Consider the following 26,684-nt stretch of genomic DNA (forward strand, 5'->3'; position numbering starts at 1 on the left):
CCAGGGATGGAAATAGAACACAAAATTGGCTAAGGGACTATTGAGCCATGTGAGTGTACTCTCTTGGGATACAGGTTTTAATCCTTGCAAGAACCCTGGGAGAAGGTGTTGACACCTTACTAGAACTCCTAGACACTTGGAGAAAGTGACAACCCTCACTTCAGTGAAGTGGAAACACTAGAATTGCCAGGCCAGGCAGTGGGAAAAGGGGTCAAAGGACTAAGGAAATGGACATGATACAATGAACAGACTATGTAAGCCTTGCAAATCCATCAGATGACTGTTTTGCAGGAAGGCCAAAGCAATAAAGAATAGCCTGGTGAGAGGAACCAGCATCTCTGAGCCATCTGTGATGGCGCTCCTCAGAAGAGCCAGGTTGATATTGTTACATAACTGGGCTCATTAATAGCAGTGGGAACAGTGGGTACCAAAATAATAGAGGCCAGGTGATATTGCTCAACAATCAGAAGCCAAGAGGCGCAGTATCTTAATGAGCAGCAGGGTAAGAGAGGCATCCAGGTGAGCCTGATGAGCACGGACTTAGGAGACGGCATCTCTAGAGGTAAGATAGTTGCACAGCCAGCAAAGGCATTGCTCAATCTATTGTATTAGGCAGGGTTTGCCAGACAGACAGAACCGCTAGGACACATATGTAGATATATGCGAGGAGGTTTATTAGGGCAATTGGCTCATGTGATGGTGGGGGCCATCTGCAGGCTGGAGAACCAGGGAAGCTAGTAGCATAGCTCAGTCCGAGTGCAAAGGCCTTGGACCAGGGAAGCTGGTGGTATGACTGTCATCCAAAGCCAAAGGCCTGAGAACCTGGGGGGTGTGCTGGTACAAGTCCCAGCATCTCACAGCCAGAGAACCTGGGGTTCTGATGTCCAAGGGCGGGAGAAGAAGAATGTCTCAGCTCCAGGAGAGAAAGTGAATTTGTCTTTCCTCTGCCTTGTTGTTCTATCCAGGCCCCAGGTGACTGAATGGTGTCTGCTGTGCACAGGCACAAGATAGCAGTGAAATTGTTAAAACCGAGTTAGGAGACGGCATCTCTAGAGGCAAGATAGTTAGTTGCATAGCCAGCAAACGTATTGCTCAATCTATTGTATTAGGCAGGGTTTGCCAGAGAGACGGAACCACTGGACATTTATGTAGATACATGAGAAGTTTATTAGGGCAATTGGCTCACGTGATGGTGGGGGCCATCTGCAGGCTGGAGAACAGGGGAGCTGGTAGCATAGCTCAGTCCGAGTGCAAAGGCCTTGGACCAGGGATCCAGGGATGTGGCAGGTCTTCCCCACTTGGTCTACCACCTCACACGCTAATCTCCTGTACAAATAGCTTCACAGATACACCCAGAAATAATACTTTACCTGCTATCTAGGTATCCCTTAACCCAGTGAAGTTGACACCTAAAATTCACCACCACGTTATTCAACTGGAAAGATCAAGATAGCCAGGAGGCACGGGGCAATTGCCTCAATAAAGAAAGCATGATGTCTTCAACCAGTTTTACCTGAGTCAGTTTTCAGAGCTGGAACCCACTGACGAAGAGAGAAACTAGTTTCTCTGGAAAAAGAACCTCAATAGACTGCGGCAAGTATATACAGTGGTGAGTCCCCTAATGCTTAGTCAAAGGGATCTACGGGCATTTTCTCAGGTACCGTATATTGGAGAAAAGCGGGATATTCAAACTTTTCAGGAACAGTCAGTCACAGGATCTGAGTTGATTTTGAAACAGACCCAAAGCATCACCCAAGGCATCACCATGGCCTCCTTGTTAGTGGGGGTACATGGTGGAATTGTCACCCAGGTCGGGCTCACAGTGGCCACTTTTTCCAGTATCTGAATGTCTCATTAGAATGGACTTACTTGGTAGGTAGAACAGCCTCCACATTGGTTTCTCGCCCTGTGTGATAAGAGCTATTGTGACCGGGTACAGTGGCTCACTCCTGTAATCCCAGCACTTTGGGAGGCCAAGGTGGCTGTATCACAAGGTCAGGAGTTTGAGACTGGCCTGCCCAACTTAGTAAAACCCTGTCTCTACTAAAATAAAAAAAAAAATTAGCCAGGCATGGTGGCACATGCCTGTAGTCCCAGCTACTTGGGAGGCTGAGGCAGGAGAATCACTTAAATCCAGGAAGCAGAGGTCGTGGTGAGCTGAGATCATACCACTGCACTCCAGCTTGGGCAACAGAGCGAGACTCCATCTCAAAAAAAAAAAAAAAAAAAAAAAAAAAAAAAAAAAAAGCTATTGTGATGGAAAAGACCAGGTGGAAAGTTCTGAAGCCACCCCTCCCACCATCTACCAATAAATCAAAAACAATATTTCATCTTAAGGGGAATGTCAGTGATTAGCAGCACCTTTAAAAACAAAGAATGCAGGGTTGCTGTTCCCCAGAGCACCTCCGTTTAATTCACCAATCTCGTTCTTACAAAAAGCAAATGGAGAGTGACAGTAGAGTATTACAAATTCAACTGAGTACAGAGGGTCCCCAACTTACAATGATTTGACTTAATGTTTCTTTGACTTTATAATCGTGGGAAAGTGATACACATTCAGTAGAAACTAAATTTCAGTTTTTGAATTTTGATATTTTCCCAGGTTAGTCATATGTGGTGTGACCCTCTCTGGTGGTGCTGGGCAGCAGTAGTGAGCATGGTTTTTTGCTTTCAGTCTTCAGTACATTACTTGAGATATTAAAACTCTTTATTATAAAATATGTTTTGTATTAGATTATTTTCCCCAAGTGTAGGCTAAAGTAAGTGTTCTGAGCATACTCAAAGGAGGTTAGCCTTGCCAGGTGCGGTGGCACACACCTGTAATCTCAGCACTTTGGGAGGCTGAGATGGGTGGATCACCTGAAGTCAGGAGTTTGAGACCAGCCTGCCCAACATGGTGAAACTCTGTCTCTACTAAAAATACAAATATTAGCTGGGTGGGCGATAGGCATCTGTAATCCCAGCTACTTGGGAGGCTAAGGCAGGAGATTCAATTGAACCCGGGAAGTGGAGGTTGCAGTGAGCCCTATTGTCCATTGCACTCCAGCCTGGTTGACAAGAGTGAAACTCTGTCTCAAAAAAAAAAAAAAAAAAAAAAAAGTAGGCTAGGCTAAGCTATGATGTTTGATATGTTAGATGTATTTAATGTGTTTTTGACTTAAGATATTTTCGGCTGGGCATGGTGGCTCATGCCTGTAAACCCAGCATTTGGGAACCTGAGGCAGGTGGATCATCTGAGGTCAGGAGTTTGAGACCAGCTTGGCCAACATGAAATCCCTTCTCTACTAAAAATAGAAAAACTAGCAGGGCGCGGTGGTGCACACCTGTAATCCCAGCTGCTCTGGAGGCTGAGACAGGAGAATTGCTTCAACCCGGGAGGCAGAGGTTGCAGTGAGCGGAGATTGCGCCAATGCATTCCAGCCTGGGCGACAGCCAGATCCTGTCAACAACAATGAAAAAAAGAGGATCAGAAACAGTTTACATTCTTTTGGAACAGACAACAGTTTATGTTTACAGTCTATTCCCAGGACGATGTTAACTCTCCCACTGTCTGTCATAGTACTGTCTAAAGAGAGTTGGACTGGCTGGACATCAGAAAATCACGGTGGCCACTGAGCAGACCCCCATGTTATCACCATTGATGCACCAGCATTTCTTCCTGGGCCCACATCTATGGTGTATGAGGGCTTCCTAATGACCAACTGCCAGGGTAGGAATAAACTCCAGCTTGGTTCGCGCATGGTTCACGTCTGGTATATGGGAGCAAGCCAAAAATGGATGTCAGCTGCGCTACAGTACCACTCAGGAGTGGACTTGAAAAGCACCTTTGAGGGGAAATCCTCCCAGTGAGCAGGAGCCTTGGGTGGTGCTTCTGGGCATCCACTCTGTGTGGAGAGAGAAGTAGCCTGAGGTTGGAAGACACTCATTTTCGTGGACTGTGGTGACTGTTTTGGACAGTTGATCAGGGGCCTAAAACGGAACTATTGGAAGAATGGGCACTAAGCAGCTTAGGGTAAAGGGATGTGGATGGACCAATGAGAGAAAACAAAGCGTGAAGATGTTCATATCAAATGTGAATGCCCACCGGAAAATATCCATCACAGAAGAGGCACTAAACAACCAGGCAGACAAAATGACTTGGACAGATGCCAGTCAGCCTCTGTCCCGGGCCACCCTAAAGCTAGCACAATGAGCTTAGGAAGAAGTGGCCATAGTGTCAGGGATGGAGGCTATGCATGGGTTCCCACTGACCAAGATTGATTTAGCTACTACTGATGGTGCCAAATGTCCAGCATGGTAGCAACAGAGCTCATCGCTGAGCCACTGATATGGCACTATTCCTGAAGGAGACCTTGGTGGCCAGTTGCCGATGTTAGGTCCCTTCCATCCTGGAACGGTTGGAGATTTGTTCCAACAGTGATAAACATGTATTTCAGGTATGCCTTTGCCTTTCCTGCTCAGGGGATCTCATAACACTAAAATCTAAGGGCGTACAGAGTATGTTTGATTTATCTAAGAGGGGAGACCCCCTTACCTCCTATTTCACCTCCTCCCTCCCCCTTCCAGATGGGAAGGAGGGTGAAGAAGGAAAATAAAAATAAAATAAAATACCAAAGAGCTGGGAAAATGACTCCCTTTTTAGTTCCCAGCATCTTTGTTATCTGTTAACCTTGAAAGAGCTGCAAATGAATGTTATTCCTGCGTGCTGGAACCCGGTACTGGGGTCATGCCCCCACGTCTCCATGGACCAGGCTCCCTCCTGGAAACACCGCTGCCAACAAACAGCTCGTACTTTTGTCTTGTCTCTGTAAGCCCCCTCCCCTTCCGGTCCCCAGTCACACTACATATGAATTAGCAAATCAATGAAGCTAAAAGATTGTAAGGTCAGACGTCCAGCAAATGGACAATGACATAGTTCCGCCTCAGTTTCCCCTTTAGTGTTGTAAGCCTATAAAAGGGGAGAGAAGCTGCAGCTTGGGGAGCTCAGTGAATGAGGCTATAGTCCCCAACAGCTCTTGGCAGAATAAAAAGCCACTTCCTGCCTCAGTTTGATGTTCAAGAGGTTTGTTCCCCACTGCTCCTGTTTCATTTTTGGTTTCCTGACCGGGAATCCAGTTTTAGTTGGCGGACAGCCAGGACAGCCTCCCAGGCAGCTTTGCCCCGCCCTGCGGAGCATCCTCTTGTAGTCTCCAGCCCGTTTGGCGACGGGATCCTGAGAACGTTCCCGGGTAGGCATTGGACCCGGTGGACCCTTCTCCCACAGCAGGTCCAGGCAGGCCCGCGGGGATCCAGCGCAGACGCTGAACCCTGAGACGGAACTGGTGGGCCCGGAGTCCGGACGTCAGAAACTTGGTAAGATTAATTCTGAGAAGCCTCACTGGCCCACCCCACTGGGTGGAAGCGTGGCTTGATCACCCACGGTGTGTCAAGGTAGGCACCTTGGTTTTGGTTCTGTTCTTTGTGTGTGTCCTAAGAGCCAGCAAAGAGCGGGATGGGGCTGCTGAGCTGGCAGCTGACATAGGGCCTAGGGGAATAGCCGTCCTGCTGCGAGGGCAGTCGTGATAGAGCACGTTGAGTCGGCTCCCTGGTTGTGGTTTTGTTCCTGTGTGTGTGTGCCAAGATAGGCACCTTGGGGTTTTGGTTCTGTTCTTTGTATGTGTCCTAAGAGCCAGCAAAGAGCGGGGTGGGGCCTGCTGAGGTGGCAGCTGACACAGTGCATAGGGGAATAGCCTTCCTGCTGCGAGGGCAGTCGTGATAGAGCAACTGAGTCAGCACCTTGGTTTTGTTCGTGTGTGTGTGTGTGCGGGCACGCGCCAATCTCAGCACTTTGGTTTTAATTTTGTGACTCTGTAAGCCAGTCTTGGCACATTAAATGTGTTTCTGTTTCTGACTTGGCTGGAGGGAGATGGGCAAAATGCAGAGTAAACCCACTCCGTTGGGAACTATGCCAAAGAATTTCAAGAAGGGCTTTAGTGGAGATTCTGATGCCACCATGATGCCAAAGAAACTTAAAACTCTGTGTGAAGTAGCCTGGCCAGCATTAGAAGCAGATTGGCCCACAGAAGGGAGCCTGGACAGGTTCCTTGTCTCCAAAGTGTGGCACAAGTTGCAGGCAAGCCAGGACACCCTCACCAACTTCCATACATAGATTCTTGGTTACAGTTAGTTTTAACCCCCCACAGTGGTTAAGAGGCCAAGCAGCAGCAGTGTTAGTGGCAAAAGGACAGGCAGCTAGGGAAAAATCTTGCTCCACCCACCAGGGGATACAGGCTCCTAAGATCTTGCCTAACTCGGCATCAGAGGACCCTCTTTCAATAACACCCACTCTGTACCGGGAGGAGAGACCCCCCCCCTCTCCAGAGCCAGAGATCTCCACGCCTCCACAAGGTCTGAACCCTCCTAGACCGCCCAGAGTAGAAAGAAAAGGAAGTGTGGCCTCAGGAGGCACTCCTCCCGTAGCAGCCCCCTTTTCAGGGGTCCCCTCCCCTGGTGGCTCGTTTGCAGCCCAAGGCTGGAGTGCAAATACCCCTGAGAGAGGAGCAGTATACAGGAGTAGATGAGGACAGGTATATGGTGGAAAGGCGTGTCTTCACGTACTTACCATTCACTTCGTCCGACCTCATAAACTGGAATAACAACCCATCTTACAGTGACAGACCGCAAACTTTAATTAACCTAATTCATAACCCCCCTTTAGACGGAGTTTCGCTCTTGTTACCCAGGCTGGAGTGCAATGGTGCGATCTCGGCTCACCGCAACCTCCGCCTCCTGGGTTCAGGCAATTCTCCTGCCTCAGCCTCCTGAGTAGCTGGGATTACAGGCACGCGCCACCACGCCCAGCTAATTTTTTGTATTTTTAGTCGAGACGGGGTTTCACCATGTTGACCAGGATGGTCTCGATCTCTTGACCTCGTGATCCACCCGCCTGGGCCTCCCAAAGTGCTGGGATTACAGCTTCTGTATCTTTTTAACACTGATGAGAGGTGAAGAGCTCTCCAGGCTTTATCTAAATGGCTGGAAGAGCATGTTCCAGCTAATTACCAAAATCCACAGGAGTGTGTAAGGACCCAGTTACCAGGAATGGACCTTCAGTGGGGCCCAAATACCCCTGAGGGCATGCAGAGGCTAACTCCATACAAAGAGGCCTTACTGGAGGGAGTGAGAAAAGGAGCACAGAAAGTCACAAATAGACACAAAGTAGCTCAGCTTGAGCAGGGACAGGATGAAAGTCCAGCCCAGTTTTATGAAAGACTGTGTGAGGCCTACCACATGTATACTCTTTTTGACCCTGAGGACCCCGAGGATCAGCGCATGGTGAACTTTAGTTAGTCAGATCGCAGACGATATCAGAAAAAAGTTACAAAAACAGAACGGGTTCACGGCCATGAGCACTGCACAGTTGTTGGAAATAGCCCGTCAGGTATTTGTGAACAGAGATGCAGTAAGCTGCCGAGAGAAGGAGCGACAAAATGGTGGAATGTTGATTTGCTGGCCGCAGCTAGCAGAGGAACCCCTTCAAAGGGGCAGGGCAAGGGGGGACCCTGGGAAAAACACCCAGTTGAATCAACCACGTCTACAGCGCAACCAGTGCACCCATTGTGAAGAGATGGGGCTCTGGGAAAACGTGTGTCCTCAGTTGGCAGGGGAACAGGGTGACCCCAAGCAAGAAACTCTGGAAAGGATGAGACTACCCTGCTTAGCTTGACAGGGGGCGGCCAATGGACTGAAGGGGACTGGGCTCGGATGCCCCCAAAGAGCGCATGGTCAGGGTAAAAGTTGGGGGCAAGGACATTGATTGCTTCATCAAGACCAGGGTGAAGCACTTGGTGGTGACCCAACCCATGGCCCCTTTGTCCAGCAAGACAATAAATATAATTGGGGCAACTGCAGTTTCCGAAAAACAGGCTTTTTGCTTGCCTGCTCAATGGAAGGCCAAGAAATTATACATCAGTTCTTGTACATGCTGGATTGCCCTCTACCCTTCTTGGGAAGAGACTTGCTGAGCAAACTTAAGAGCTACTATCACTTTTACTGATAAAGGCTCTCTGAAGCTCAGACTGCCTCAGGCAGGAATAATTATGGCTCTCACAGTCCTGAGGGAGGAGGAGTGGAGACTCTTCCTCACAGAGCCGGGAGGAGAATTAACCCCTCCCTGCCCCCATGCTGACCAAGCAATGGCCACAGGTCTGGGCAGAAGACAACCCTCTAGGTTTGGCAGGAAACCAAGCCCCGGTGGTTACTGAAGTAAATCCGGGGGCACTACCAGTTAGACAGAGGCAGTACCCAGTACCAAGAAAAGCTCTTGAGGGCATCCAGGTCCATCTCAGACACTTGAAAGCTTATAGTATTATAGTTCCCTGCCAGTCTCCTTGGAACACACCTGTCCTGCGTGTCCCCAAGCTGGGGACCAAGAACTGTAGACTTTGCAGGATCTGTGCTTGGTTAACCAGGCAACTGTGACCTTGCACCCCACAGTGCCCAATCCCTATACACTGCTAGGACTGTTGCCAGCTGAGGCCAGCTGGCTCACTTGCTTAGACTTAATGGATGCTTTCTTCAGTATCTGGTTAGCCCCAGAGAGCCTGGAACTGTTTGCCTTCCGGTTCGAAGATCGGGAGTCAGGCATAACAGCACAGTACACCTGGCCTCGGCTTCCACAGGGATTCAAAAACTCCCCAACCATCTTCGGAGAGGCATTGGCTCAGCACCTCCAGAGGTTCCTTGCCAAGGACCTAGGTTGTGTGCTGCTTCAGTACGAAGGTAACTTTTTGCTGGGTTACCCGGTAGCAGCCAGTTGTGCCTGGGGAACTGACTTGTTGCTCAAATGCTTGGAGAACTGTGGATACAAAGTCTCCAAAAGGAAGGCCCAAGTTTGCCAATAGCAGGTGCGCTATCTGGGATTTACATCCAGCAGGGGCAGCAAAGCCTAGGAATAGAAGGAAAGCAGGTTATCAATAACCTGCCAGTGCCTAAGAATCGAAGGCAGGTACGAGAATTCTAGGGAGCAGTGGGATTCTGCAGGCTGTGAATGCCTAACTTTGCAGTTCTGGCTAAAGCCCTGTATGAAGATGGAGAGCCATTAGAGTGGAGCTCAGAGCAGCAGGGGGCCATCTCACACAGAAGCAAAACTAAAATCTGCCCTGGCTCCGGGACTGCCAGACTTGACAAAACCCTTTATGCTGTATGCGTCTGAGAGAGAGAAAATGGCAGTGGGGGTCCTGACCCAGACTGTGTCCCCATGGTTTCAACGGGTGGCATACTTGTCCAAACAACTGGATGGCGTTTCCAAGGGTTGGCCCCCGCGTCTACGAGCCTTAGCAGCCACTGCTCTACTGGCACAAGAGACTGACAAGCTAACCTGAGGACAGGAGGAGTCTCCACTCCTCCTCCCTCAGGACTGTGAGAGCCATAATTATTCCTGCCTGAGGCAGTCTGAGCTTCAGAGAGCCCTTATCAGTAAAAGTGATAGTAGCTCTTAAGTTTGCTCAGCAAGTCTCTTCCCAAGAAGGGTAGAGGGCAATCCGGCATGTACAAGAACTGATGTATAATTTCTTGGCCTTCCATTGAGCAGGCAAGCAAAAAGCCTGTTTTTTGGAAACTCCAGTTGCCCCAATTATATTTATTGTCTTGCTGGACAAAGGGGCCATGGGTTGGGTCACCACCAAGTGCTTCACCCTGGTCTTGATGAAGCAATCAATGTCCTTGCCCCCAACTTTTACCCTGACCATGCGCTCTTTGGGGGCATCCGAGCCCAGTCCCCTTCAGTCCATTGGCCGCCCCCTGTCAAGCTAAGCAGGGTAGTCTCATCCTTTCCAGAGTTTCTTGCTTGGGGTCACCCTGTTCCCCTGCCAACTGAGGACACACGTTTTCCCAGAGCCCCATCTCTTCACAATGGGTGCACTGGTTGCGCTGTAGACGTGGTTGATTCAACTGGGTGTTTTTCCCAGGGTCCCCCCTTGCCCTGCCCCTTTGAAGGGGTTCCTCTGCTAGCTGCGGCCAGCAAATCAACATTCCACCATTTTGTCGCTCCTTCTCTCGGCAGCTTACTGCATCTCTGTTCACAAATACCTGACGGGCTATTTCCAACAACTGTGCAGTGCTCATGGCCGTGAACCCGTTCTGTTTTTGTAACTTTTTCCTGATATCGTCTGCGATCTGACTAACTAAAGTTCACCATGCGCTGATCCTCGGGGTCCTCAGGGTCAAAAAGAGTATACATGTGGTAGGCCTCACACAGTCTTTCATAAAACTGGGCTGGACTTTCATCCTGTCCCTGCTCAAGCTGAGCTACTTTGTGTCTATTTGTGACTTTCTGTGCTCCTTTTCTCACTCCCTCCAGTAAGGCCTCTCTGTATGGAGTTAGCCTCTGCATGCCCTCAGGGGTATTTGGGTCCCACTGAAGGTCCATTCCTGGTAACTGGGTCCTTACATACTCCTGGGGATTTTATTTTATTTATTTATTTTTTTTTGAGACAGAGTTTCACTCTTGTTACCCAGGCTAGAGTGCAATGGCGCGATCTCGGCTCACCGCAACCTCCACCTCCTGGGTTCAGGCAATTCTCCTGCCTCAGCCTCCTGAGTAGCTGGGATTACAGGCACGCGCCACCATGCCCAGCTAATTTTTTGTATTTTTAGTAGAGACGGGGTTTCACCATGTTGACCAGGATGGTCTCGATCTCTTGACCTCGTGATCCACCCGCCTCAGCCTCCCAAAGCCCGGCACTCCTAGGGATTTTAAAGATAAAAGCCCCTCCCGTTGTGGTCACCTTAATAAACACGAAGGGCCGTCACTGGCTCACCAATGCCCGTTTAACTAAGTACCAGAGCCTACTGTGTGAGAATCCACATATAACCATAGAAGTTTGTAACAGCCTAAATCTGGCCACCTTACTCCCAGTGTCTGAGGACTCGGTAACACCTGCCTAGAGGTACTGGACTCAGTTTACTCCAGTCAGCCGGATCTGTGGGACCAGCCGTGGTCTCAGGCTGATGGGGAACTGTATGTGGACAGAAGCAGCTTTGTCAACCCTCTAGGGGAAAGGTGTGCTGGATATACAGTGGTGACTCAACTCTCTCTAGAGGCCAAGCCATTACCTCAAGTCACCTCGGCACAGAGAGCGGAGTTAATAGCCTTAACTCGTGCCTTGGAATTAAGTGAAGGAAAAGCTGTTAACATTTTCACTGACTCACGGTATGCGTTCCTCACTCTCCAAGTACATGGGGCACTGTACAAGGAGAAGGGCCTATTTAATTCTGGGGGCAAAGAAATAAAATACCAACAGGAAGTTCTGCAGCTACTGAAAGCAGTATGGAAGCCCCAAAAAGTGGCAGTCGTGTACTGCAGAGGACATCAGTGAACCTTCACCACAGTGGCCCAGGGAAATGCCCGTGCAGATGCGGAGGCCTGGAGGGTCACATCAATCCCATATCGGGCATCAGTCACGGCCCCACTACTGTCCCAGTTCCCAGACTTGGTGCCGGTTTACTCAGAGGGATAAAAAAATTTCCTCCAAACTGAAGGTGGAAAGGAAATGAAGGGAGTATGGATACGCCTGCCAGGTGGACAGGTAGCAGTGTCGCAGCTGTTAGGACCTGCAGTGGTCTTAGCTGTCCATAAAACTTCCCACCTTGGTCAAAAAATCCTCAAAATATTGTTAGGCTGGTATTTTTACATCTCTCATTTATCTGCACCAGCAAAAGCAGTGATACAATGGTGTGTAGCATGCAGACAGCACAATGCCAGACAAGGACCTACGGTCCCACCAGGAATCCAAGCTTATGGAAATGCTCCTTCTGAAGACTTGCAAGCGGATTTCACCAAGATGCCTTAGTGCGGAGGTGACCGATATCTGCTGGTTCTCGTATATACTTACTCCGGGTGGGTAGAAGCCTACCCAGCACGGACTGAGAAGACCCGTGAAGTGACTTGTGCTCTTTTAAGAGACATCATCCCTAGATTTGGACTTCCTTTGTGAGTAGGCTCAGACAACAAGCCTGCATTTGTAGCTGACCTGGTGCAGAGTACAGTGAGAATGAAAGGAATAAACTGGAAACTACATGCTGCCTACCAGCCTCAGAGTTCAGATTTGTTCCCCACCGCTCCTGCTTCATGTCAACAGGGTTTCGCATATGACATCACATCATAGCATAACAGCAGGAGATGTAGCAGTGGGTACATGACCATGGGCTCCACTGATTTTATCACCCACCACATCATCTCAATGCCCTCAACATGACAGAATGATGGAAGGGCCTGTTGAGAGCACAGCTGAGGCAACGCTTGGCTAGGATACACTGAGGTTGGCATCACAATCTTCAGGATGCAGTTGACATGCTAAATCAGTAACCTTTATATGGTGCTGTGTCCTCAATATGTAGAATACATGGGTCCAGGAACCAAGGCGTGGAAGTACAAAAGGACTCAATATCAAAGCTACTTGGAGCGCCGGGCGCGGTGGCTCAAGCCTGTAATCCCAGCACTTTGGGAGGCCGAGGCGGGTGGATCACGAGGTCGAGAGATCGAGACCATCCTGGTCAACATGGTGAAACCCCGTCTCTACTAAAAGTGCAAAAAATTAGCTGGGCATGGTGGCACGTGCCTGTAATCCCAGCTACTCAGGAGGCTGAGGCAGGAGAATTCCCTGAGCCCAGGAGGCGGAGGTTGCGGTGAGCCGAGATTGCGCCATTGCACTCCAGCCTGGGTAACAAGGGCGAAACTCTGTCTCAAAAAAAAAAAAAAAAAAAAAAAGCTACTTGGAGTATTTAGCTGGACACAATGGCTCATGTCTGCAATCCCAGTTACTTGGGAGGCTGAGGTAGGAGGATTGCTTGAGGCTAGGAGTTCAAGAGTAGACGGGGTAACATAAAAGACCCTTTCCCCTTATCTAACGAAACAAAATACTGCTTGTGGAATTTATTCTTCCCATGACTGCAACCCTTAGTTTTGCATATTTAGATGTTATGGTTCCTTGTGGGAAATGTTTCCACCAGGGAACATAGTAAAAGTCATACTGAACTTTAAGCTATGGCATCTTAAACTCTGTGGCAAGGGATGAATGGTCAAGAAGCCACCATCTTGCTGGGGGCTAAGAACCTGATTTTCAAGAGTCAGGGTTATTAAGTTCCCACTGTGACACAGTGGGAACAGGGAGGACTACACTTGACACCCAAGTGATCCACTGAGGCTGCTCTTAGTACTTAGAAATACTAATGGTTTAATGATAAATGGACAAATACAGCAGCCAGGACTGAGAAGAGCAAGCTAACTAGGGGCTCAGATCCTCATGGCTGAAGGTCTGCGTCAATCCTCCCACTAAGCCATCTAGACTAGCAGAAGTGTTAGCCAAGGGTTAGAGAACTCCAGAATTGATAGTGGAGGAGGCATTTAATGAATATCCAGCCGGGCGCGGTGGCTCAAGCCTGTAATCCCAGCACTTTGGGAGGCCGAGGCGGGTGGATCACGAGGTCGAGAGATCGAGACCAACCATGGTCAACATGGTGAAACCCCGTCTCTAATAAAAATACAAAAAATTAGCTGGGCATGGTGGTGCGTGCCTGTAATCCCAGCTACTCAGGAGGCTGAGGCAGGAGAATTGCCTGAACCCAGGAGGCGGAGGTTGCGGTGAGCCGAGATCGCGCCATTGCACTCCAGCCTGGGTAACAAGAGCGAAACTCCGTCTCAAAAAAAAAAAAAAAAAAAAAAAAAATGAATATCCAATCCATTGTAGCTTTTTTTTTTTTTTTTTTTTTTTTTTGAGGTGGAATCTTGCTCTGTAGCCCAGGCTGGAGGGTAGTAAAGCAATCTCGGCTTACTGCAATCTCTGCCTCGTGGGTCCCAGTTCAAGCAATTCTCCTTCCTCAGCCTTCCAAGTAGCTGGGATTACAGGCACGAGTCAGTATGCCCAGCTAATTTTTGTATTTTTTAGTAGAGATAGGGTTTCACCATGTTGGCCAGTCTGGTATTGAACTCCTGACCTCATGATCCGCCTGCCTCAGCCTCCCAAAGTGCTGGGATTACAGGTGTGAGCCACCATGCCCGGCCCCATTGTAGTCTTGATAGCAGCTGCAGTGGCAGTGGTTGCAGTTAACTCCACTGACCTTTCTCTCATAAGTTTCTCCAGGAAAAGAGCCCAGCAATGTCCTGAAGGAGCTATTCCCAGAATTTGTAAGAAGCAAAAAAATCTAAGTGGCACAGGGGTGAACTGTTATGAATGCTGTGCTGTGTTACTGAGATTCCCCCTTTGGAACTAGAAGATCTATTACCTCAGCTACAGGAAAGGATGGCGCCTGGCTAATTTTGTATTGTTAGTAGAGAAGTCTCAAACTTCTGACCTCAGGTGATCCGCCCGCCTTGGCCTCCCAAAGTGCTGGGATTACAGGCATGAGCCACCATGCCGGACCAACTTTTTTATTTTTATTTTTATTTTTTTGAGACAGAGTCTCACTCTGTTGCCCAGACTGGAGTGCAAGGGCATGATCTTGGCTCGCTGCAACCTCTGCCTCCTGGATTTAAGCAATTCTCCTGCCTCAGCCTCCCGAGTAGCTGGGATTATAGATGCTGCCACCGCACCTGGATAATTTTTTGTATTTTTAATAGAGACCGCATTTCACCATGTTTACCAGGCTGGTCTCAAACTCCTGACCTTGTGAGTCACCAGCCCTGGTCTCCCAAAATGCTGGGAATACAGGCGTGAGCCACCTATGTGGCTTTTTTTTTTTTTTTTTTTTTTTTTTTAAACAGCTAGAGACTCACTATGTTCCCCAGGCTGGTCCTGAGCGCCTAGGCTGAAGTGGTTCTCCTGACTCATCCTGTTGAGTATATAGGACTACAAGTGTCCACTACTGCCCCTGGCTATTGACATTTTTGACAAGGTACATCTTTGTAGTAGGGAGGCTATTCTGTGCATTATAGGATACTTACGATCTTTATGATCTCTACTCATTACTTGCTCAGGAGCACTTTTCCCCCAGAACTCGACAATCAAAAATGTCTCCAGGGCATGCGCTGTGGCCTTCACTTGTAATCCCAGCACTCTGGGAGGCTGAAGAGGGCAGATCACTTGCGGTGAGGAGTTCAAGACCAGTCTGGCCAACATGGAGAAACCCTATCTCTACTAAATATACAAAACTTAGCCGGACATGGTGGTTGGTGTCTGTAGTCCTAGCTACTTGGGAGGCTGAGGCAGGAGAATCGCTTGAACCCAGGAAGTGGAGGTTGCAGCAAGCCAAGATGGTGCCATTGCACTCCAGCCTGGGGCACAAGAGCGAACCTGTCTCAAAAAACAACAACAACAACAACAACAACAATACACACACACACACACACACACACACACACACACACCACTTAGTGGTAATAAATATTAATAAACAATGAACATTTAAAAATTTTATAGTTTCTTTGGATCGGAAATTTGAGAGAGGATTACCTTGGTGGTTCTGTCAAGGAGGTTTTCATGAAATTGCAGCCAATTTGTCAGCTGGGGCTACAGTCCTCTGAAGACTTAATGGGGGCAGGAGGATCAGCTTCCAAGGTGGCTCACTCACATGGCTGGCAAGTTAGTTCTGGGTATTTCCAGGAGGCCTAAGTTTCCCACTATGTGGACCTCTCCATTGGACTTCTCTCAGAGAGAGTCGTCCAAGAGAGAGCAAGTCAGAGCAACCGTGAAAATCATACACATCACTTCCATCTTCTTCTGTTGGTCACTCAGACCAGCCTTGACAAGATTTGAGAAGGGACTACAAAAGAGTATAAATACTGGAAGGCAAGGATCCTCGGGGAATATCTTAGAAGCTGGCTACTATAATACAGTAATTTCAAAAAAAGTCATTATAAGAGTTGAAACATAAAATTGGAGAAATTATCCAGAAAGGAGAACAAAGAGACAAGTAGATAGAAGAGATAAGAAAATGACATAATCAATTCAGGAAGTCCAATATGTAACTAATAGAAGACCTAGGAAGAAAGAGGAGAGGAAAGAGATGACAAGCAATTATCAGAGAAATTTAGCAAGGTTTCAACATACCAAGTTATTATAGAAAAGTCACACACACATACACATACACATGCACAAGCAATGAACAATTAGAAAATAAATTTTTTTAAATAAAATTTTAATTTTGATATAGACCCTGTTGAGTCTTGCCATGTTGCCCAGGCTTGTCTTGTACTCCTGGGCTCAGGCAATTCTCCTGCCTTGGCCTCCAAAGTGCTGGGATTACAGGTGTGAGCCACCACACCTGGCCAGAAAATAAAAAAAATTTTCGTACCATTTACAATAGTGTCAAAAAATAAATGCTTAGAAAAAAATTTAACTGACGGTGTGAAAGGTACTGAAAACTACAAATCATTGCTGAAAGAAATTAAATCTATTTTCTCTGTTTATTTAGAAAAATAGAAAAATACACTATTTCATGGATTGCAAGGCCTAATATTGTCAAGATGCCAATTTTCCCCAAAGTGAGGTGTAGTTTCAACTCAATTCCAACCAGCAGATTTTTTTTTTTTTTTGGAGAAGTAGATTTATAATTTATAAATATGTGTTAGAGTAAAAGAACTTAGAATAGCCAACACATTCTTGAAACATAACAAATTGGAGTAATTATAGTACCTTACTTCAAGGCTTACTATAAAGCTATAGTAATGAAGACGGTGTAGTATTATATAAAGATAGACAAAATAGATCAATGGAACAGACTAGAAATTTCAGAAATAGACCCACAATTATACAGTCAATAAGTTTTTGACAAAGACACCAAAGATATTTAAGGGGAAAGGAAAATGTTTTCAAGAAATGGTGCTGCAGCCAGGCACGGTGGCTAACACTTGTAATCCCAGCACTTTGGGAGGCCGGGGGTGGGCAGATCATGAGGTCAGGAGTTCAAAGACCAGCCTGTCCAATGTGGTGAAACCCTGTTTGTGGGAAGTAGAAAAGTTCCTTTTTTAAAGTTTCTTTTCTTCTTAAAGAATAAATCATAAGTATGCTAATAACTTTGTTAAGCCCTATCCTATGTAGCTGTTAGAAACGCCATGCTTACAGGCACCTAGTACATTCTGTGTCCTTGTACTTTAACCAAGATATCTGTGCTGGACAGGCTCACAGGCAGGTCCCAGCTCTCCAGTGATTTTACCCGTTTAGAAAAGTTTTTTTTTTTTTTTTTTGAGACGGAGTTTCGCTCTTGTTACCCAGGCTGGAGTGCAATGGCGCGATCTCGGCTCACCGCAACCTCCGCCTCCTGGGCTCAGGCAATTCTCCTGCCTCAGCCTCCTAAGTAGCTGGGATTACAGGCACGCGCCACCATGTCCAGCTAGTTTTTTGTATTTTTAGTAGAGACGGGGTTTCACCATGTTGACCAGGATGGTCTCGATCTCTTGACCTCGTGATCCACCCGCCTTGGCCTCCCAAAGTGCTGGGATTACAGGCTTGAGCCACCGCGCCCGGCTAGAAAAGTTTTAAGTTGTTAGCCAATCGGGTTTTAGTTTAGATTGTGAGGTCTGACTCCAGCCAATGGAGATCAGACACAGCAGTAAGGACAACCCTAAATGCGTAAGAAATAAATTTGCGTATATTCCTTTGTTCTTTTTTTTTCTTTTTTTTTTTTTGATGGAGTTTCGCTCTTGTTACCCAGGCTGGAGTGCAATGGCACGATCTCGGCTCACCGCAACCTCTGCCTCCCGGGTTCAGGCAATTCTCCTGCCTCAGCCTCCTGAGTAGCTGGGATTACAGGCACGAACCACCATGCCCAGCTGATTTTTTGTATTTTTAGTAGAGACAGGGTTTCACTATGTTGACCAGGATGGTCTTGATCTCTTGACCTCGTGATCCACCCGCCTCGGCCTCCCAAAGTGCTGGGATTACAGGCGTGAGCCACCGCGCCCGGCCTCCTTTGTTCTGTATACTCTCATGGCAAGATGGCTCGTGAGAGTACCCATCCTGCAGTCCAGGAAGTAAAAATTGCGTTGTTGCTTTTCTTTTGTCTCAGTGTTTATTTTTCTTTGCAGCACCGAGCATCTATTTCCAACATCATTTCCAACACCGTTCCTACTAAAAAATACAAAAATTAGCTGGGCATGGTGGTGCGTGCCTGTAGTCTCAGCTACTTGGGAGGCTGAGGCCGGAAAATTGCTTGAACCTGGGAGGACGCGGTTGCAGTGAGCCAAGATGGTGCCACTGCACTCCAGCCTGGATGACAGAGTGAGACTCCATCTCCAAAAAAAAAAATTGAAAAAAGAAAAAGCAATGGTGTTGAAGCCATGCAGACGCAAATAAGCTCTCAAATCTTATCCCATGCTATTTGTAAAATTTAGTTTGAGATGGATCTCATTTTACATTTTACACCTAAATGCAAATGTAAAAGTCCACATTCTCAAGTCATCAACAGACACTGTTAGGAAAGTAAATAAGCACACAGAGTGGGAGAAAATATTTGCAATTACTACATTTGATACAGCATTTATATTCAAACTATTTAATAAGCTATAACTCAATAATAAGAAAACAAACATCTTAACTAAAAATTGGCAGTCTTGACAAGACACTTTACAAAGGGAGGTATATGTGAATGATCTATAAGCACATGAAAAAGTGTTCAGCATCATTAATCATCAGGGAAAAGCAAATTAAAACCACAGTGAGAAAAACCACACACTCATAAGAATGACTAATGTTTAAAACACTGACAAGACCAAGTGTTAACAAGGATGTAGAAACGTTAATATTTCACACGCTCATGATGGGAGGATAAAATGGCACAACCAGTTTAAAAAATAATGTGGCATTTTCTTGTAAAATTAAATATACACCTACCTAACCCAGCAATTCCAGTTTAGTTAGGTTCACAAAAAAGGCGTGTACATAGCAGTACTTTATTTACAATAGAAAAAAATGGGAAAAGCAGATGTCCATTGACAGAAAAAAGAATATTTTGTGGTCTCTTCACACAATGGAATACAGCTATAAACAATGAAATGGAACAAACTGCTGATGCATACAACCACATAAATAAATATCAAAATTATTTTGCTTAGAGAATGAAGCAAGACACCAAATAACACTTGTTGTATGATTCCATTATTATTTTATTACAGAACACAGAAAGCTAATCATTATTTTAAAAAAATCAGAACAGTGGTTGCTTCTAGGAAATGGGAATTGATTGAGAGAGGATGTAAGAAAGTTTTCTGGGGTTGATGGAAGTGATCTATTATCTTGATGAAGGTATGGGTTATACAAATGTATGCTTTTTTTTTTTTTTTTTTTAAAGAGTCAGGGCCTGGCTGCTCTGTAGCCCAAACTGGAATGCAGTGGCACCATCACGGCTCACTACAGCCTGGAACTCCTGGACTCAAGCAATTCTCCCACTTCAGTCTCCTGAGTGGCTGTGACTACAGGCATGCCCCACCACCAGGATAATTTTTAAATTTTTTGTAGAGACAAGGGTCTTGCTCTATCATCCAGCCTGGAGTGCAGTGACACGATCACTGTAGCCTCGAACTCCTGGCCTCATAAGTCCTTCTGCCTTGGCTTCCCGAAGTGCTGAGATTATAGGCATGAGCCACTGTGCTCTGTCTGTGACACCACTCATGATCTAAATGTTTGTTATTTGTCAAAACTGATCAAACCGCATACTTAAAACTAACATATGTCACTGTATATACATTATATCTCAATTTAAAAAGAAAAGAGGAATAGTTGAGATAAAATATTAAATACTGGTACATTTAAGAAAAAAAACCGCCGGGCGCGGTGGCTCACGCCTGTAATCCCAGCACTTTGGGAGGCCGAGGCGGGTGGATCACGAGGTCAAGAGATCGAGACCATCCTGGTCAACATGGTGAAACCCCGTCTCTACTAAAAATACAAAAAAATTAGCTGGACATGGTGGCGCGTGCCTGTAATCCCAGCTACTCAGGAGGCTGAGGCAGGAGAATTGCCTGAACCCAGGAGGCGGAGGTTGCGGTGAGCCGAGATCGCGCCATTGCACTCCAGCCTGGGTAACAAGAGCGAAACTCCGTCTCAAAAAAAAAAAAAAAAAAAAAAAAAAGAAAAAAAATCTGTATAATGTGAAACAAATGTTTGGCTTTTATAATTGTAGTTATAAAGAGAAAATAAGAATATTCACCATGATTACAGCTGCACTAGCTAAAGTTTTTAAGCAAGTCTATTCTAACTGCTCTGGGAGATTAAAAGAAAAACATGTTTTTATACTTCACTGGCATGTTTTAAATTTTATTTTCTTTTTAAATTAAATTAATTTATTATTTATTTTTTGAGACAGGGTCTCCTTCTGTTGCTCAGGCTGGAGTGTATTGGTGCAATCTCAGCTCACTGCAAACTCTGCATCCCTGGCTCAAAGCTATCCTCCCACCTCAGCCTCCTGAGTAGCTGGTCCAGCAGGCAAATGCCACCAGGCCCAACTAATTTTTGTGCTTTTGTAGAGACGAGGTCTCACCATGTTGTCCAGGCTGGTCTCACACTCCTGGGCTCAACTGATCTGCCCACCTCGGCCTCCCTCAGTGTTGGGATTACAGGTGTGAGCCACTGTGCCTGGCCTAAATTGTATTTTCCTTTTTTATTTTTGTGTATTTGTATTTGATTCTCTTCCCTTAACTTTGTCGGTCAATTCTGCAAACAGCTGCTCCCTGATACTGTCACAGTTATTAATGTGAATTTTTAGTCTTTGTGGATTTGAATAAATGGCTATTTTTCTCTTAACTGGTTTCTGATAGACAAAAGCTCAGATTATCTTTTCATCTAATACTTTCTGGCCTCAGTACTTTTGTTGATGAAAGTCAATTCCTGTAAGTTAGTCATATATTCCTCACACCCCTCACTTTTTTTTTTTTTTTGAGACAGAGTTTCGCTCTTGTTACCCAGGCTGGAGTGCAATGGCGCCATCTCGGCTCACCGCAACCTCCGCCTCCTGGGTTCAAGCAATTCTCCTGCCTCAGCCTCCTGAGTAGATGGGATTACAGGCACGCGCCACCATGCCCAGCTAATGTTTTGTATTTTTAGTAGAGACGGGGTTTCACCATGTTGACCAGGATGGTCTCTATCTCTCGACCTCGTGATCCACCCACCGCGACCTCCCAAAGTGCTGGGATTACAGGCTTGAGCCACCGCGCCCGGCCTTTTTTTTTTTTTTTTTTTTTTTTTTTTATAGAGGGCAAGGCAAATATAGAGATGCCACAGTTCTCCGCTGGTGAAACACTGTACTGTTCACAATCTAGCTCTAACATTCTGGCTTGCTGAATAGATCGATAGGTAGGCAGACAGATACATAACTAGCTCAACAATTTTGTTGCTCCTTGTATTTATGATGATAGCACAATTATTGGGTTTTGATCAGTAGAATAAATCATTAGTACAAATTGGTCTCTGCTGTGACTTTCTTTGCCGCATCTTATTTATACTTGGCTTCACTAGTATTTCTTTGCCTGTGTGACATTTTCATCTATTCTCTTTGCTATGTTGATATTTAAGTCCCAGAAGAGAGTGGGTAGGAACCAGAGTGGCTCTCAAGGTGACAGGCAAACCTTCTAAGTGGAAAAAAAAAAAAAATCAGCTAATTTTTTTGGTATTTTTAGTAGAGACAGGATTTCACCATGTTGGCCAGGCTGGTCTTCAACGCCTGACCTCAGGGGATCTACCCGCCTCGGCCTCCCAAAGTGTTGGGATTACAAGCAAGAGCCTCAAATCATTTTAAAATTTCCATTGATCTCTTTGATCTAGAGATCTGGAATTATGTTGCCTAATTTCCAATATGTCTGGAATTTTCTGGCTTTTTGGGTTGACTGCTAGTTTAATTCTATTGCGGTTAGAGATGATACTCTGATTTCAATTCTTTTAAATTTGAGGCTCACACTGAGGATTAAGTATGAAAGAAATTTGTTTTGAGACCCGCTTTCTGGCCTTGCCCCACACGCTTGCTTTTGCTAAGGTGGGGTAACGACAGTGCGTTCAGGGACGGATTTTTCATCCGCTTTGGTGATGCACAGAGTGCACTGTGGTCGTTCAACACTATGCTTTGAAATCCCGCACAGTATCCTGGAGGTCCTGGAGCCTACACCAGGGAGGAGGACACAGTTCAGGCCAGCGTAGTCTTCAGCAGCACGGCGGGACTTTTGGGGACCTCTCAGAAAGGCGGGGCGGAACGGTGGGTTTGAGCCCTCCCGGCTCAGGGCGGGTCGCTCAGGAGCCATAGGTGGACTTTGGGAAGCAAGGAAAGTTGTACCCTAGGAATTTTTTTCTACTGGTCTTCTCTTCACAAGCAAGAAAGCCAAGTGAAGAAAACCCAGACTCAGACGGAGGAGGAGCGGGACTGCGTTCAGGCAAGGTGGCAGAACGCCTCGTCCGGGACGAAGAGGGCACATCTCTTAGCGAGGCCTAAGGAAGCAGGGCGCCTATTCGCCCCGGCAACCCAGGGACCCAGCCAAGGAGAGCGCCTCTGGACGAACTCTTCCTTTTCTCCTTCCTTCCCAGCCGCTCAAACTTCCACCGAGAAGAGGAACTGGGTGTGGCAAAGAGGCCGGACACGGAACCGCCAGGCCGGTGACTGAAAGACCGGCCCGGAACTGCCCGCCAACCTGCGTCCGGCCAAGCCCCGCCCACTCGACGTCATCTGCCCGTCCCCGCCCCGACCTCCGAGGGGTGGAGCCTGGGGCCCCGCCTCCAAGAGGCCTCTCCCCGGAGGGCCGGGCAGCCAGCAGGGCGGGGTGGCCGGGAGAGGGAAGGGTGCCGGGGGGAAGGGGAGAGGAAGGGAGCGGTCACGTGTGGCTAGCGGCCTGAGGTCACGTGACGGGGCGCCGGAGCGGAGGGAGCCGGGGCTGGGAGTTCTCCTGAGGGAAGAGGAGTGGAGTCGGGGGGACGCGGCGGCGGCGCTGACAATGGTGAGTGCGCGGTGGCCCGCGCGCTCGCCTCCCGCCCTCGCTCTGGAGTGCGCGGCGGGCCAGCCAACCGCGGGCCGGGCGTCGCCGGAGGAGGAGACGGGCGAGCAGGGCGGGGAGCGGGGTTAGGCCTGTCGGGCCACCCCCGGGTCTGGGAAGAGCGGGCAGCGCCACCTCTTCCCGGTCTTGGCGAGGCCCGCGCACCTGTAGGCGGCGGCGGCGGCGGCGACGTGCTCTCCCGGCCGTATCGGAGCCTCTGCCCGCGTTCTTCGACCGCCTAATAGGGGCCCTGGCTGGGGACTCGGACCCCGCCTCTGCGAGGGCTCGTCGCCGCCTCCCCTTCCTAGGTAGCTAGTCCCTGCTCTCCTCCCGGGCAGCCTTGCTTCCATCCAGGTGGGGTCTGGGAGCCCCCCACCTCCAGACTCTGCAGGGGACTTGGACCCTCAGTGTGTCACGAACTTGATAAACTCTGATATTTTAAACGTGACTATGGTGACATTCTTTGATTTCATGACCCCAGTCCAGACTTTCATGTTGACACTTGTAAAGTGGGAGAGAAAAATAAAAGGACGTTGGAATGGGGGACATCTTTAACTACAGAGACACCCGTTGGGTGGCCGCCGTTTCAAGCATTGGCTCTCATTTTCTTCCCCAAGCCATTTCACTGCACTTAACGCTCTGGGTTGTTGAAAGGGCCTGGGAAGCAGACGATGGAGGGGAATCAGTGCTCTCACCGCAGTCCGTGGAAGCCCTAGCCTAGGCATAGTGGTATTGAACTCGGTGTCGGCAGTCTCCTGTAGGTTAGATCTCATTTTACCCATTTGATGGTAGTAGTCGTCAATTCGCTTCATTTAGCGAGCGTACGTTGAGCGCCTACTGTATGCTTTCCAAATACTACCTGCTTTCCCAAAGCTCTCTGATTCAATAGAGTGCTTGAGACTTTTGGCTAAAAGGCCAAGCCAGGTTAATTTTTTTTAAAGTTACTTTGAATAAATAACTTTTAAAATCAGTACGTAATGGTGTTGCTTTCATTAAAAAAAAACAAAACAGACATTCATGTTCATTCTTAGAGCTGTTTTTCTTTCATTCAACAAATAATTGCTCAGGTATGCCCAGGAGACTCAAGTAAAACGGAAACAGCGCCTACCTGCTCTCTTATAGCTTACAATGTAGGGAGAGATAAACGTTTATTTGTGTAAATTATTTGTTTAACGTAGAAGTTGGAATTGTGACAGATACTAAGAAGGAAGTATTGGGGGACCTTGCCTAGTCACGGAGTTAGGGCAGGCTTCTTTAACTGAATATTTGAAAAGAAAACTTAAAAGGTCCTCCTATTTTTTGCTTACATTTGTAATTATTACTCTTAATAAAGCTTTTTTGAGTTATGTTCAATAGCAGTTTATTTTCAAGTTACTCCTCAAACAAACTAAATTGTAAAAGTTTAAAACATTGAAATGGGTGCAGATGTAATATATGTATGAAAATTTGCTGTTTCATTGCTTGTGTATGGGCTAAGTGAATGACTTTTGAGAGCCCGCCTTCCACCTCAGAAATGCAGTGAGTTGCATTTCTTTACATCTACTGGACTTAATGAAATTCCTTGAATGAGGACTTAAAAGTTTGTTGCCTTTTTGTGTGTCTACACGTATTTTAGCTAACTGGTAATGTTCCGTATTGGGTTTACGATTATATGAAAAATCGTAAATTAACCTAAAGTCAGTGATAGGAAGTTTAGGTCAAGATTAAAAAACTGTAAAAAACAATTGTTAGCATGTTTTTATAGTCATATATATTGCTGTCCAGTTATTTAAAAGCTCCCTAAGAGTTTTAACTTGCATATTAAGAATTGATCCTGAAAATCGCAGTATTCCAAATGCTCCCTTGAACGTATCTTTACCGAAAGAAGTGAGTAGTATTTTTGCAGTTTAAAGATCTCACCAGGCGCGGTGGCTCATGCCTGTAATCCCAGCACTTTGGGAGGTTGAGGCGGGCAGATCACCTGAGGTCAGGAGTTTGAGACCAGCCTGACCAACATGGTGAAACTCCATCTCTACTAAAAATAAAAATAGTAGTTGGGCATGGTGATGCACACCTGTAACCCTAGCTACTCAGGAGGCTGAGGCAGGAGAATTGCTTGAACCTGGGAGGCTGACGTTGCGGTGAGCCAAGATCGCGCCACTGCACTCCAGCCTGGTGACAAAGGGAGACTCGGTCTAAAAAGCAAACTAAAAATTGCCATATACATTACAACATATCCTAACCCTCAACAAATTTTATTCCCTTTCCTTCTAGTCTTTAACGTCCTGACAGTTCTGTATTTTACTTCCTCTTCAACCCATCAGAAGTATTATAATTTGATTGTGAATAATTAGAAAAAGAATTTAATTTCAAGACCCTTTATTTCAAATGACACAAGTTGCACATCTTGGAAAAACTTTGAAAGCAAAACTTTGGGTAGAGAATCTTTCTGTTTCAGTGGCTTCTAAAAGACAAGTGTTTTTCCACAGTTATTTTTTCTTTTTCTTCTCTACCTGTAAAGTGTAAGATATCCACAATTTTCTTGAGGTGTTTTTTAGTAAGACTAGTTCTTTTTTTTTTTTTTTTTTTTTTTTTTTAAAGATGGAGTCTCACTCTGTCGCCCAGGCTAGAGTGCAGTGGCGCAATCTTGGCTTACTGCAACTTACCCCTCGAGTTCAAGCGATTCTCCTGCCTCAGCCTCCCAAGAAGCTGGGACTACAGGATTGTGCCACCACCCTTGGCCAGGTTTTTTATTTGTATTTTTAGTAGAGACGGGGTTTGCCTGTTGGCCAGACTGGTCTAAAACTCCCAGTCTCAAGTGATCTGCCCACCTTGGCCTCCCAAAGTGTTGAGATTACAGGTGTGAGCCACTGCCCACTGCCCACTAGTTCTTTGATGTGCCCTACTGTTAAAAAAAAAAAAAAAAAAAAATGTTAAACCAATGCTGTATTCTCATGGAATAGTTAACTTGGTAAAGTGCAGTAATTTATTACTCAATCTATTACTTTTCTGCATTGGCTATACTAGGCTTGTAAAAAATGCCTTTTGATTGCTTCCAGTTTTAGTGTTTTGATTGTATTGAAAAGTATCTTTCTTTTTTGAGACAAGCTCTTTCTCTGTCGCCCAGTTAGGAGTGGTTCACTGCAGCCTTGACTTCCTGGGTTGAGGCAATCCTCCTTACCCAGCTTCCCAAGTACCTGAGATCGCAGGCACACACCACCACTACACTGGGCTAATTTAAATTTTATTTTTAGGAATGGGGGTCTAGCTATGTTGACCAGGATAATCTTGAACTTCTGGGCTCAAGTGCTCCTCCTGCCTCAGCCTCCCAAAGTGCTAGGGTTGCAAGTGTGAGCCACTGTACCTGGCTACTCTTTAAAAAACTTACGAAATATTTCTTGGACCCAGAAAATAATAGAGGATAGCAGGTAGTTTTCCACATATTTTTAATGCTTAGGAATTTAAAAATTTAAAGAAGGTTGTCAAAGTAAAACATTGTTTATGATTACATTGTTAGTTAATTGTGAAGTTTTATAAAATGAAACTTTGTTTATACTAGTTTAATTAGTGGCAATTTTAGTTCTATTAAAATTTTGTTTAACTTTGGTGATTTGATTTTTTTTGTTTGTTTTTTTTGTTTGTTTGTTTGTTTTGAGACGGAGTTTCGCTCTTGTTACCCAGGCTGGAGTGCAATGGCGCGATCTCGGCTCACCGCAACCTCCGCCTCCTGGGTTCAGGCAATTCTCCTGCCTCAGCCTCCTGAGTAGCTGGGATTACAGGC

At 46.6% G+C, this 26,684-nt stretch overlaps 1 protein-coding gene across 2 annotated transcripts in view; it reads left to right on the forward strand.

Annotated features, from left to right (window-relative positions):
* Window positions 1-5,162: 5,162 nt before the first annotated feature.
* The window catches only part of VPS26A (VPS26 retromer complex component A), a 73,517-nt gene continuing 51,995 nt past the window's right edge, over window positions 5,163-26,684 (forward strand). The window contains exon 1 of one of the 2 annotated variants that reach the window (XM_074382341.1): window positions 5,163-5,352. Coding sequence is in view for 1 of the 2 variants with exons in the window: in XM_003928660.4 (XP_003928709.1) it covers window positions 22,886-22,888 (3 nt within the window). In the remaining variant the exon portion in view is untranslated. Of the gene's footprint in view, window positions 5,353-22,642; window positions 22,889-26,684 lie in introns of those variants that run through there. The other variant, XM_003928660.4, reaches the window with a different exon arrangement.

This window comes from Saimiri boliviensis, chromosome 12 (assembly GCF_048565385.1).
Source record: "Saimiri boliviensis isolate mSaiBol1 chromosome 12, mSaiBol1.pri, whole genome shotgun sequence".
NCBI lineage: Eukaryota > Metazoa > Chordata > Mammalia > Primates > Cebidae > Saimiri > Saimiri boliviensis.